At 41.2% G+C, this 13,440-nt stretch overlaps 1 protein-coding gene across 3 annotated transcripts; it reads right to left on the bottom strand.

Annotated features, from left to right (window-relative positions):
• Positions 1–850: 850 nt before the first annotated feature.
• LOC133893244 (uncharacterized) lies at positions 851–5,958 on the bottom strand. 3 transcript variants are annotated; one of them, XM_062334221.1, is made up of 10 exons: positions 5,743–5,958; positions 4,648–4,742; positions 4,453–4,520; positions 4,269–4,312; positions 3,749–3,826; positions 2,937–3,090; positions 2,407–2,577; positions 1,957–2,025; positions 1,616–1,721; positions 851–1,132 (listed from the first exon to the last, which is right to left on the bottom strand). In XM_062334221.1, the coding sequence occupies exons 1-10, from the start codon at positions 5,880–5,882 to the stop codon at positions 1,098–1,100; spliced, it is 960 nt and encodes a 319-aa protein (XP_062190205.1). In that variant the 5' UTR covers positions 5,883–5,958; the 3' UTR covers positions 851–1,097. The 3 variants fall into 3 exon arrangements, with proteins under 3 accessions (XP_062190205.1, XP_062190206.1, XP_062190207.1); XM_062334222.1 differs by having other exon boundaries at positions 1,619–1,721; XM_062334223.1 differs by having other exon boundaries at positions 1,641–1,721.
• Positions 5,959–13,440: the final 7,482 nt, after the last annotated feature.

Raw genomic sequence — 13,440 nt, 5'->3', positions numbered from 1 at the left:
GTGGTAAAAATACAAGAACTCTATTATGAATGTGCTAACCTCGACTAAATTAGCTGACAACCAACTCTTAACAAATTCTTAGCAGACACACCATTTGCAGTAGTCATGTTATTATGTAGGGTGGATTTTTTTTCCCTTTGCAAGGAGAGTGATTGAATTTTATTGCCTCTAAGTCACGCACAGACATGTAAGCAACACATACTCGTGTATACTTCCTTCATTTTCAGATAACTAACAATGTTTGACTTCGCTGCTCAAATTTTGATGCTAATTTTTAACAAACACAGATGCAAATGGTTCAAATTACATAACATTTGTAAATTGTTTTTATGGATAATCTAACATTACTATTTTTTATTTTACCTAATTAAATTTTTTGAAAACTATTGTCCGTAAAAGTTGGAATGTTAAAGTCAATAGTATTGGTGATTTAAAAACAGAGGGAGTTGAAGAATTTCTGGGGAAAGCCACTACGAGTATCTGGTCAAATATATGTTGAAGTAAATATTTATAATAAGAAGATATCCCAAACGGATCCGCGATAGTTCAACAAGTATATACTAAATCTGGATTTAAAGGTGCTAATTTGAAACTATTGTTTGAGATTTATATATATCATCTCTGTCAATCGGTGATGAACATTTGCAAAGTAGGAAATGCTGTTATCCCAGATGACTGATGATTTGTTTGCGCACTGAACCAAATTTAGCACGAAAAACACCATAAATTAAATCAAAGATTACAAATTTCGAACCAAATTGCATACTTGGTTCAAACGGTCAGGTGATTATCTGTGTCCATTATATAAACACCAATATCAAACAATATGATGACCAATACCCTCAGTAGCTTAAGTAAATAATAGAATGTGATTCATCTTCTGTCCACAAATATTATGGTTGTTTTGTCAGTATTTTCTCTTAAAAAATTATCACCGAGTTACACATGTGCCTGATTACATGATACATATGCCACACAATAATGAATTAAGGTACTACATAATGTAGTAATGCATCATTAGCATCAAATAGATATATAGAATACTTTAAGTCGATGTAGCTTTATTTGCAACTTTGCAGGTAATGACGTCAGCAGGTTCAGTTTTGCCCGCCTGGTAAGCATCCCGCGGTCACTGAGAAGAGTACATGAAAGAAGAGTTAAATGCGTCCTTTAGAAAGCAGGGCATCTATTTGTGAATGTATGGTTCAAAGGCAACTTATGAAAGCCTCTAGCAGAATATATGTTGATAGTGGCTGTGACATTATGCCAAACAGCGGGAATGGAAAAATTGCCATGCAAGGCAACAAGGTTAAATGGATTAGAAAAGGCAATATGAAATTTGATCATGACGATGAATTAAAAGCTTTAGAAATTTCGATTCCCTCATGCTATTCTGCAGCACATATTTTTTATCTAATGTATACTACTGTCATTGTGCATTGTGTGTTTCATTTCTTATACAAATAACATTTTAATAGGTTGAATTGAAATATCAGATTCGTATCAGAACAATACTAAATTCCAGCCTTGAAAAAAAAACTCTCTGAATTCCAGTAAATGAGTTGATGTTTGTGCTTCTAGAAAGATGAAGAACCAAACAAGGAAGTATAGCAACCACATGAGGGGGACAAATTATCAACCAGACGCGACAAGCAAGCTTTGAAGTAGGGTATTGCATCTGCTTCTGTGCGGGAGAGAGCACCCAAAGGAGTAACAGTAATCTGGAACAAACAGCATATAGTTATTAGAAAACCTGTTTAATGAGAAAAGAAATTGAGCATAGCTCAGTTGGTTGAGGATGTGGATTAGATCACCCAGGTTCGAGTCCTCTTCGACGCGAATTTGAGTGTCTATTTCTTTTTATTTATAATGCCTCCTAGTTCCTCCTAAGTTGGTCGAGGTTTTTTTTTTTTTTAATGAGAAACGAAAGTTGTATGGTAGTTAGGTCATTCTTACGTATCCATCTACTAGGGACTTGTGGTCCATGTCATCTCCTTCCTCTTCATCAGAACTTCTCCTCACAATCTGTTTGGAATTCCAACAACTCCAATCATGATCCATTGTATGTAGTAGTTAAGGAAGCATACAAGAGTAACTAAAAAATGACGAAAAAAATGTGGTATGTGCTCGCTTTCAAAAAGTGTCAAATATAAAAAATGGAACATCTCTCATTTGAAGTTGTCATAAGTTATAAGAGGCTACACAAGACTGTTAAAATTAAACATTAGAAAAGTATAGTACTATGACTTCAGGAGGGGAGATTCAATTCCAATTCTCTAATACAAATTTATGTTTCTTAGAAAGTATTTTTCTTGAAGGCTACCTATCAGGTCCAGTTCAAATGTGATTGGAGGAATTAGCATGAAATTTGGAAATGTGAAGTTGCTCAAAGCAATGCTAAGTTACCACTCTCTTAAACAATAGGTCATCCTCTGATGAAGTATCTAGTTCGCTGTCTTTTTCAGTGTCAACATCCATGTTTGCTGTCTGGTAGCTTTCTACTGCAGGCTTCTTGTAAACTGTTTGCTCCCAATCAATTCTGGCCATATATTTTCCTTGCTTTGTAACTTTATATCCCTATTGTCAAGAACAGCACACAAGTAAAGAAATACTCAGATTTCCATATATTCACAAAAAATGTTAAGGACATAAATATTAAAAACAAGATTGGAGTAGAAATGCATATGGCATTTAACATTCAGAGAAAATCAGCAGAAATATATAAATTTTAGCAGTGAAATTTAAGGTTAGAGATCTTATAATGAATGCCAAAAATTCTCAGAACTGTAGTTATACTTTCTCATCTCCTGTGCCATATTCCATAGCTTTGTCCATACACAGTTGTATAGCTCAGTACAGTTAGCTTTGCTTTCCTTTGCAAATTTAAATATCATGGTGCATAAGTTTACTTCAAAATCACTGTTAGATATTTTTACCTTGTGATGTACAGCATCAGTAGGTACATCTATATTCAAGAATGATCCTTGAAGATATGTTCCGTTCTTGATCTCAACCATGACAGCATTTATCAGAGGCATACAGACCTCTGCAGCCACCTTGAGGTCATTAACACTGCTCTGACCTGCAACCCTGTACAATTGAGAGATAAACAGCATACACTATGTCTCACTTAATTATTCACTTTCATTGATTCATTACATGGGAGGTCATGGCTGAGAGTTAAAATTTGCAAATGTTGAGCATATGTACATTGAAATCGACTTTAAGGTTTTTATAGATGAACACTAGTAGATTTATTATTTATATGGAGGCTGGGGTTTTGGGATCTATTGTACATTGCAGGAGAGCCTGACATGGTTCAAATAATCTGATCGCAGATGAGTATTCCAAACCGTCTTCTTTCAGTTTGCAGCCTATCTCAAGGACTTAGGTTTGAACATGTTATACAACGACAGTATGCAAGATATACTGAAGGACTATAGACCATTGAAACCAATAGTTGTGAAAGTTTGATCAGCAGTAAAACCAAAAAGCCTATCAACATACATATCATTTCACATGAAATGCTCATCTCTATAAGAAAGTATAACATATTATACAAAGTTACAAACGTATAACATACTTTTTTATCAAATAACTAGTAGCTGCTGAATTTACAGATGCCGAAGGATTCTTTTTTCCCCCGAAAAGTGTGGAAGGAGCTCTCAGCAATTATGTTCCATTAACCAAAAAGAAAAGGTGGTTTTACTACAGAAAATAAAAACAAAGAAGAAAAATCTTTGCATACCAATCATATGACATCGCTATTGCAGGAATCCCATATAAGAATGCCTCCCTGGCACCAGCAACTGTTCCAGAATAAACACTGCACATCAAAAGCACAAAATGCTCATGATTCGCTGCTATAGTGCTATATACATATTTCTTTCTGAACATAAAATCAAATCAACCAGATGAAGGTAGTAGTTCCAATTAGTTTAGAGGACTACTTAATTCTGCCTTCAATTATAAATTCTAGTACTTGTTGCTTTTAACTTTTTGCTGTCTCCAATATAAATTTGAACATCTCATTTTAAACATTATGTTTTAGTAAAAATAGCAGAAGTATATTGTGCCAGTAAATTCGATGTGAAATACAATTGTGTCATCTTCACATGGCTAACAAAATATAATTGTGTTGATCTCAAAAAAAAAAATTGTGTTTGAATTTGAAGATTGGATTACACAGGTACCAGACACAGGTATTTTGGACCAGAGGTAGTAGCAATATGTTTTAGATCATGAATATTATCGACAGAGATACTTACACATGGTATCCACAATTGTTTCCAATGTTGATTCCGCTAAGTACCTGCATTGAGGATCATACAGAATAGAATGGAACTCAAGTATTATTTATGAGGAGAGAACTGGTACAAAGAGAACTCTTTGTAACTAAAGCTTACATAAAACCAAGGACTTTGTAATATATCTCTGAAGTTCAAAACTAACCAGATCAGGAACCAAACCATCAAAGAGCTTCCCAGAAATGCCTAAAGAAGCACAGTCAGCAGGAGTTCCTAACATTAGTCAGAGAAATTGTGAGCATCCAGAGTGCAAATGTCATTGAAATTCTAGTAAGAAACATTTCATAAGGGAAAGTTCATCATGCAATATTTAGAGGGAATCAATCGATAACAGACAAACCTGAAACTGCAAATGCTGTAGCACCGCTTATATCAACACGTTTACAGCTGAGTGCAGGGCGCCATGTGATGCAGTGGCTAACGCCAGACCTATCTCTGCATTTAGAAGAAAGTTAAAACAGAAAAGAGAGAATTTTAAGAACAAGACTGGGCATGGTGATTCACCAATTACAATTAATTAAAGACTATATGAAAGTCTTTGTTTTCTTCACATGAAGACATAATAGCACCCATATTTTATCAGTTTTCTTCTCAACAGCACCATGTTTAGGAATTCAATCATAACATCATTATTTTGTGAAGAAAACCATTCACTAAATGAACCATAGTTACATCTTTCAATCTGACTTAGGCACACCCATATCGTAACTTTTGCATCAAAGTAGCCCCACAAGGCATTTTTCGTTGGAAACAACTTGGCAACTTGAAAGGTGCATTTGCAGCTACTGCGTGAAAAATATTCCGCATAGGACAGATTCCAAGTTGCGCACACCGCATTTTGCAAAACCTGATACCCCGTATATAATGCTTAAAGATATTCTTTGTTTTCTTCAGAAAATAAAACTTTTGTGATTCCATCATCTAAAGAGACTTCAGTAATACAGTTACAGGTTCCTTTCCTCGTATTTCTGTATATTTAGACAAAAAAAAATACTTTTCAGGAACAAGCTCGTTTCTTCTGCTTCTTTTACCGCAATATTAGCCCCAAAAACTTCACATCAATGATCAACAGGAAGAACAGAAACTACAGAGAACTGCATCATCTGCTGCACAGAGAGAAATTTACGGACAGAAGAGAACTCTCTACCTTCCATTCCTCTTATTCTCTTCTGGGTGAGAATATAAAAAAGAGAAGAGGAAAAAAACACATTTTTCCTCAAATTTCTTGTTTTCTCGGTCCTACTCACTCCCCCCTCCCCCCCCCCCCCCAATGTCCCAACCAATCCCGTTCACGAAGCCAACACCATCACGTGATCCTACCACGCAATCCTCGCGAAGCAACAGCCTACCAACCAACCAAGCAAGCAAGGGAATCGGAAGGAAGCGAGCAAGAAAGGGGAGGGATCGCGAGTCGCGATGGGGCCGGGAAACTGACGTGTCGGGTGCGCAGACGAGGACGCGGAAGCGCCCCGCGGCAACGAGCTGGTCGACGAGGAAGCGGAGCCCCGGCGCATCGATGCCGTCGTCGTTGGTCACCAGCACCACCGGCGCCGCTGCCGCCGACGCCGAATCCATACTATTACTAACGCAGCACGGGGAAGCGGAAGCTTTTCCGTTTCCGTTCGCTGCCACGGCTTCCGTTGTAAGGCTGGGTTTTTAGTTGCTACCCCACCTGTTGCGGTTGGGGGTTTTTTATACTGAATACTGATGGATTTTGCGCTTTGCAAAAATTCTTTGAGTTTCCTTGAACCAGGAAGTTTTAGGCTTGTTTGTGGATTTCTTTTTTCTCAGTTCAGATGGAAATTATGATGATTTGCGTTAAATACTGAAGTTTAAGATTGTACTTCGTTCATCATAACTATTTTAAATATATAAATAAAGAGCTTTCAGACCCTTTTAGAATAAATAAACTTTTTCTAGATGCATTGTGACTCAACTCTTGCTGAATAAACACAACCCAATCCTATGGAAATTAAGGTTCTGTCGAAGATTAGTTTCCGATATTATGTCTGTATATTGATTGAGTACCTTCGAGAGTAGAGATTAATCACGAAGACAGACAAAACGATATATACAGATTTGGATATCTGATTGGAGTAATACCCTACGTCCTGTGGGGGTGTTGCTGCCTTGTATTGATGATCTCGAGTATAAGGTGGCTAATACTATTATAAGGAGTTGATTGGATCTAATCTATCTAGGGCTCAAGTCGTCAAGCAACTCCTCTGTTGTTGCCTTTCGTATTGCTCGTAGTTCCTTGTTTGTTCTAGTTGTGGTTGTGAGTGTCTCTTCCCCCAGCATTTCCACCTTATATCGGGGTGAGGTAGTGACTTCTATCCAGCCGTAGTCAATAGGGAGTTGTTTTCCTTGACGTCCAAATAGATATACTTGTTTTGAATACAGATCGTATCAGTTTGGGTAACCAATCTATTTCTTCTCGATATGTACTTCTTTGATTCCGGATGTATCAGGTACCATTGATTCGGTTCCGTGATATCTGGAGCTGCCGAATATGCTTCATATATACCTTGTCTGTATATGATATACTTCTTATGTGCATATACGTTATAGTTAAATATTCGACAGTAGCCCCCTAACTCTACTCTGGAGGAGAGGTTTTGATAAGCACCTACTCGAGTACTACCAAGTTTAAGCTTGGTCGAGTAAAGTAGATCAGTCTCATGGTCGAAAGAATCGAGTATGGACGGATCCTTTCTCGAGTATCAAGTGGAAGCTTAGTCAAATCGAGCGCTCTGTGGCTAACCGCACTTGAGACTCGAAGAAAAAAGATTTAATAAACTCAATTGATTGACACCCGACTCCGAGTAGAGTTAAAAAAACCTTTCGAAATTTGAAACGGTGGGTATGGGCGCATTTATTGCGGGTAGAAGGGTATGCAGGGATTTGCACATTATCATCATTCCTTTTTTTCACGCAGATCAAGGCATTGTAAAGGTGGGAGTGGTTGAAATGGCGGTAACTTTTCAGTTTTTTACCCCTTGCAGCAACCATTCTTCGTCCTTCGCCATCAATCTTCCTGCACAAGCCTCTCAACTTTCTCTGCCTCAGCACGCACCACCACCAGAAAAAAAGTTTAGATCCATGGATCCCAACCCTTCCTCGATGATTCTGACTTCCTCTTCACTGGAGAAGCAGACTGATGCAGCAGCCACCGGCGCCTCGCCCGATCAGTATGACAAGGTGTGGTTCATGATCGAGGCCTGGACACCCTCGGCGATGCAAGAGTCTTAGCTGGCGGAACTCGAAGCGGAAGGAGTGGTGCCGCCGCGCAGCCTGGTTGAATGGAGGACAACATCGGGTGAGAGATTCCTTTCCTGCAAGATTGAGCACGAGTTCGTAGTTTTTGAGTCTTTCTTCCGTTGCGGATTTAACATCCCTCCTTCCAAGTTTCTTCTCAATGTGCTCGATTGATATCAAATTGAACTCCACCACCTGAACCCTAACTCCGTCACCATGTTAAGTGTTTTTGTTCATCTTTGTGAGGTTTTCCTTGGCATCGAGCCAAGTTTGAATCTTTTTCAGTATTTTTATATATTGAAGAGGATTACCGAGAATAAATGTGTTGAGGGATGTGGTTTACAATTGAGTAGTGGAATGAGAAACTCCTATATCTTGGTTCCCCTAACTTCCTCTTGGTTGAAGGATTGGAAGAAACTTTGGTTTTATGTCTCCAATCTCGACCCGATCGGTTTTCCTTTAGTGTATAGAGGTATTTTTCCCATCTAAAATCTTTGTTGGACGCAAGAGCATCGAGAGTCCAGCCACACCACCTACTTCGCCAACAGGATTGGCATGCTGAGGCATTTTGACCTTACTGAGTGTCATGTGGCTAGAGACTTCATTAGTAAGAGATTGAGTCCCTTGAAGGCGCGAACGAGCCTAGCTTAGGAATACATTGGGGATGAGAATGCTTCCAGGGATGCAGTTGGATGTAAGGCTTAGTTAGCACTTTGCCCTTTTCGTTTAGCTATGATCTTCGAGCTTTGTCGAGTAAACTTTTCTTTTCTTTTTCAGCCCTACCTGCACAGGATATCACCGTCCGGCTGAACAAGCTTTTTCTTTCAGCCCAGTGTGACATTGCGCCTTACTCCTTATCGAATCTTCGACTAGATGTAAGGATTTTCTTAATGGAATAGTAAGACCAGTTATTGTATATTTGTTCTGACTTGTCTGTGTGACTACAGGCTCCAGTTTTTTTATCAAGAACACATCCTTTCGAGCTAGGTCCTTGATCTCGACGGCGCTACTTCTGCCAATGCTGTCAACAAGGGGAAAAGATCGACCAACGAGGAGGCCGAGGGGTCTCTTCGATCGAAGAGATCATCCCCATCTTCTCATCTGTTGTCGGATCCGAGCCCTCTCAAGCGCAAGTGAAGGAGCCCTCGGGTATGCTAATTAAAGTTCTTATTATCTTCTTATTTTCTTCCAAATTATCAAGTAGATACTTGAATGCATTCGGTTTGCATGAGTGGCCCTTTGTTAGTGAACGGCGAGCGTACCAGCCCAATCGCCTCCTCGAGCAACCGCCGCTCTTGATGACCCGACCGAAAAGGTAACTCTTCTCAAGTTACCGATTTCCTTTCGGTCATTCTATTAATGACGAGTTGCATAAATGGCTCTTTTTTAGGGGACGTCTGGCGCGTCCTCGCAATCGCCAACTCGAGGGACTGTCATGCCTGATGACTCGACTAGAGAGGTAATTTCAATTGAATTATAGCTCTTTAGTTGGTCATACTTTCACTCAATAATGCATTCTTATTATCTGGTTCTTTGCAGGCTACTGATGACTTGACTTTGCCTGGTCCATGTGTAACTCCTCCACCGACTCTGCCTACCGGACCAAGAACAAAGAAGGTGACCACAAAAACACAAAAGTCAAGCATCATTTCACATTTTCTGATTTCAAAGAGATTTGTCCTGAATTCTGATCACGACTGGTCAATTGGCAGTCCTTTCTTTTCCTCTTCTCTTATTCTGTTGATTACAGACTATCGACTAAGGCACAAACCAAGGCTGCTAGTGTCTCGACCAGTCATTCGAGGCTAACTTCCCCGGTTGACTCGGCCTCGACTTCAATCAGAGATCCTATCTCGAGTGCGCCCAAAGAAGACCTGCAGCTCAGGGGAAGTGAAGCTTTAATATCAATCCTGACTGATGATCTGTGGGCGGCAATAAAGACTCTCTCCATGCTACAAGCGCTCAGGTAGCTACCGCCGAGGCCAACCACCACAAGAAGCTCAAAGCCAAGAGGAAAAAAAATTGAATGTAAGTCTGTTCTTGATCGCAAGTGCGTGATTCGATTATTGGGCGACTAACAAAGAATTATTGTTCGATTCACCTTTTTCAGGCCTTGAGTCCTCCTACAACAACAAGGAAAAGCTTCTTGTTGACGCAATGAAGAAGGTTAACGATGATGTCAAGTTTTGGGAGAGACTCAGAAATCAAGTGAACACCGCTCGAGCTGAAGTGAAGGCGATGATGGCTGAAAGGGATGCTGTTGTTCTGGCTCTTCAAGAGCTGAAGGAGCAGACCTTGACCTCATGTCACAAGCAGCCTCTGCAAGCACTGCCACATTGCTAGGTATTCTCAAGAGCTATAACCCTGCGCTCGGTACCTCATTAGTGACAGTTGGGTTCAATTGTACTAGCGAGGAGGCCGCAAAACTTGTTGAAAGCATCCAGCCGGTGGTTCCCGCCTTTGTCAAGTCGTTAAGGAGGTCTGCCTAATGATGATAGTGAGGAGAGTCACTCGGACTGATGGTCCATTCTGCTCTGACACTTATAAAACATATTTTATGATCTGAGAATGCCCGCAACGATACTATACTTTGCCAGTCTATTATGCTTTTATCTACTATTCCCTTGTCGATGAAATAGGATTAGCATAAGTAGATGCAATAACTGATAGATACATGTTGTCATCGTTCTCAAGACCATACAATTATGCATCTGTCAACACTTGAAATTTTGACTAGATAAACCATTAGATGAGCGGCCCTTGAGTACTCGAGAAGACCATAATAGTGAGGAAAAGACTAATACAGAGCTAGAAAAAGAAAGAGCATCTCGAATTTTTTGCGAACTTTTATCAATTTGTGCATTCAATCAGCATACAAATATGAACTTGATAGAGAGCACACGTAAGGTAGACTAGGGCTTCAGAACCTTTTGGCTGTTAGGCGTGAGATGTCTGACAATCTCTGTGCCGTTATGCCTCCTGAGGTATAGTTATCCGTCATCGACCCAACACATGCCTCTGTTGGTTCTATTTATCGTGATCAACGCAGAGCTAGATAAATTTTTTCAAAAAATATATAAAATAAATATGGTATTACGATGTAGCCCCCAACTCTATGGTCGAGAAAGAAATTACTCAATCGGAGAGTAGAAAAGGACATACCTGTACCATTGATCAGAGAGCAGTGTTATAGCTCAGAACTCTGTACTCGACCGAATCTTGTTCTCGACCATGTACTCAATGACTGAGTTAGTCGAAGAGTAAGGCTCGTTCTTGAATGAAAACTTGAGAATGCAAGCCGCCGAGTGTTATGGTTTTGACTGCAATATGATTATCGAGTGAACTTGAACCACTGGGTAGGTGGGCATTAAAAGATCCCACTCCCATTTGTACTCGTTTTCACTGCAACATTGATCTGACACGTCATAAGGGTCACCCATCACTCTTTGCAGAGACAAGACAAGCCATAACTCCATCATGACTTCCACCAAACGTGCTACGCGTCCAAGGAGACGCCATCGTTTTGGATCTTGACGGCCACGTTTACACAGTATAACCCGTTTACCCCGCTATAAATAGAGGGGACTCGAAGCCGTTTGTCCGTCATCTCCTTTATTTTATCTACCTATTGCCTCCTAAGACTCGTAGAGCTTGAAGCCATAGCCTACACTCCATCTCTACCTCTTGATCCAATCCCAGAAGTCCTCTCCCCTAGGCCTCTCTCCATGATACCTCCTGAGGTCATTATCATCACGTCCTCCGATGATGAGGACTCGAGCAGTGGGCCTCAGAAGCAGAGGGAAGAAGCATCCACCGTAGTCGTTGTCCTTGTCCCCTTACTCAGCGTGTTCGCCGTTACATCAAGACCTATGCTTTGGCACAGCACTCGACACCGGAGAGGAATGAGGATGGTAGTGATCTTGACCGGATCATTGACCAAGCCGCCTTTGAGGTATTCAGTGGTGGAACCCCCGAGTCATCATCGACAAAGGAGGCACGGTCGCCTTCTCCATTGACAACCGCTAGATCACCCTCGCGCCAGGCAGAAGACCACTTGGCATCACCGGCGCCAGTCATCAGCTCTAGTAGGGCCTTCACCTCAGCCACTTTTTCTGGCCCTTATGCTGGTCAGCGGCCAATTCCTGGGGTGATCAGCTGCCGCCTGAGGGAGGAGTATAAAAGGTTCATCGACTCGTTCAAGGGCGAATGAGGGTACATACGCTTCCAAACTTTCGGAGGTGGTGGATCTTCACTGTTTGCCAGAGCTAGGTGGATCCTTTCTGCTAATTTTTCACTAGCCACACGGATTAGAGGAAAAGGGAAAGAATATGTAATCAAGTAGCTAATCAAATCGAATGTAATCGACTTACCTATAATCTACCTTTTCTATGAATAAAACTTTCAGAGTTGGTCAATGTTCCACGAGTGCTCGAGTATCTCACCGTTCAGAGTAGATAGCCATACTGACCCAGGTCGAGTGACTTCGAATACTATGTAGGGTCCTTCCCACTTAGGTGATAACTTGTGGCGCCGGGCCTATTTCTGCACCTTTCGTAGGACGAGGTCCCTAGCAGCGAGTTTTCTGGGCTGAATTCTCTGGCTTTGATATCTACACAACGCCTGTTGATACTTAGCCGCTCGAATAGATGCTCGATCGCGGTACTCCTCGAGTAAATTTATGTCATCTGCTCGTAGTTGCTCCTGCCCTTCTTCGGAGTAACTTTCCACTCGAGGTGATCCGAACTGCAACTCAGTTGGAAGCATTGCTTCCGCTCCATAAACCAAGAAGAATGGAGTTCACCAGTGGCTCTATTGGTCGAAGTACGAATGGCTCATAGTACTAAGGGAAGTTCTTTTACCCAGTGTTTCGAGTAGGCTTTTAGCTTATCAAAGACCAGAGTTTTGATGCCCTGTAAGACTATTCCATTAGCATGTTCAACTTGACCGTTACTCTACGGGTGAGCTACTGAGGCGAAACAAGTTTTGATACCGAATTCTTCGCAGAACATAATAAAGGTCCTGCTTTTGAACTGTAATCCGTAATTATCTGATGCAGAATACTGAATCAAGTAATTATGCTCCTCATGAACTTCTTGGCCGCTTCTGTTGTTACCTTTCCTACGGGTTCAGCCTCTATCCACTTGGTGAACGTATCGATAGCCACAAATAGGACTTGTAACCACCTTGAGCCCTTGAGAATGGTCCAGGATATCCAAGCTCCAGACGGAGAAAGGCCAAGAAAGAGGAATTGTTTGTAAAGCTTGGGCTGGGCAAGTGGTCTGCCTTCCGAAAAATTAGCAGCTTTCACACGTTTTGACTAGCTCAAAAACATCCTGGAGGGCAGTCGGCCAATAGAATCCCTGGCGGAAAATCTTTCCGACCAAGGTAAGAGAAGACGCATGATTACCACACATGCCTCCATGGATATCGAGTAGTATTTTACCGCCCTCTTCCTGAGTGGTGCACTTTATCAAGATTCCGTTACTCCCCTTTCGGTAAAGCCTGACGTTTACCAAAACGTAGAGCTTGGATTTACGAGTAATTTTCTATGCAGACGCATCATCATCAGGGATGTCTCGACCCTAGAGATAGGCTTGGTATGGAATCATCCAAGTCGGGTGGCATTTGAGTAGTGCATCATCTGTGTTTGCGGGTTCTGCCTCACTAACCTGGTTAGACTACTGGCCGGGTTGGGCAACATCCGTTCGTCAAACTGTCGGGATAGATGGTTTAAGGAGTTCCTCAACGAAGACTCCTACAGGTACCACTGCTTGAGAAGAAGCGAGTCTAGCAGGTTCATCTGCACCAGAGTTATCACTCCTTCTGGTGTGAGTCACTTCTAGCCCTTTGAACTTTTGCTCAAGCTTTCGTACCT

This window comes from Phragmites australis, chromosome 15, assembly GCF_958298935.1.
Source record: "Phragmites australis chromosome 15, lpPhrAust1.1, whole genome shotgun sequence".
NCBI classification, from domain to species: Eukaryota; Viridiplantae; Streptophyta; class Magnoliopsida; order Poales; family Poaceae; genus Phragmites; species Phragmites australis.
Note: the sequence above shows the minus strand (reverse complement) of the source record. Positions and strands in the feature narration are given on the sequence as shown.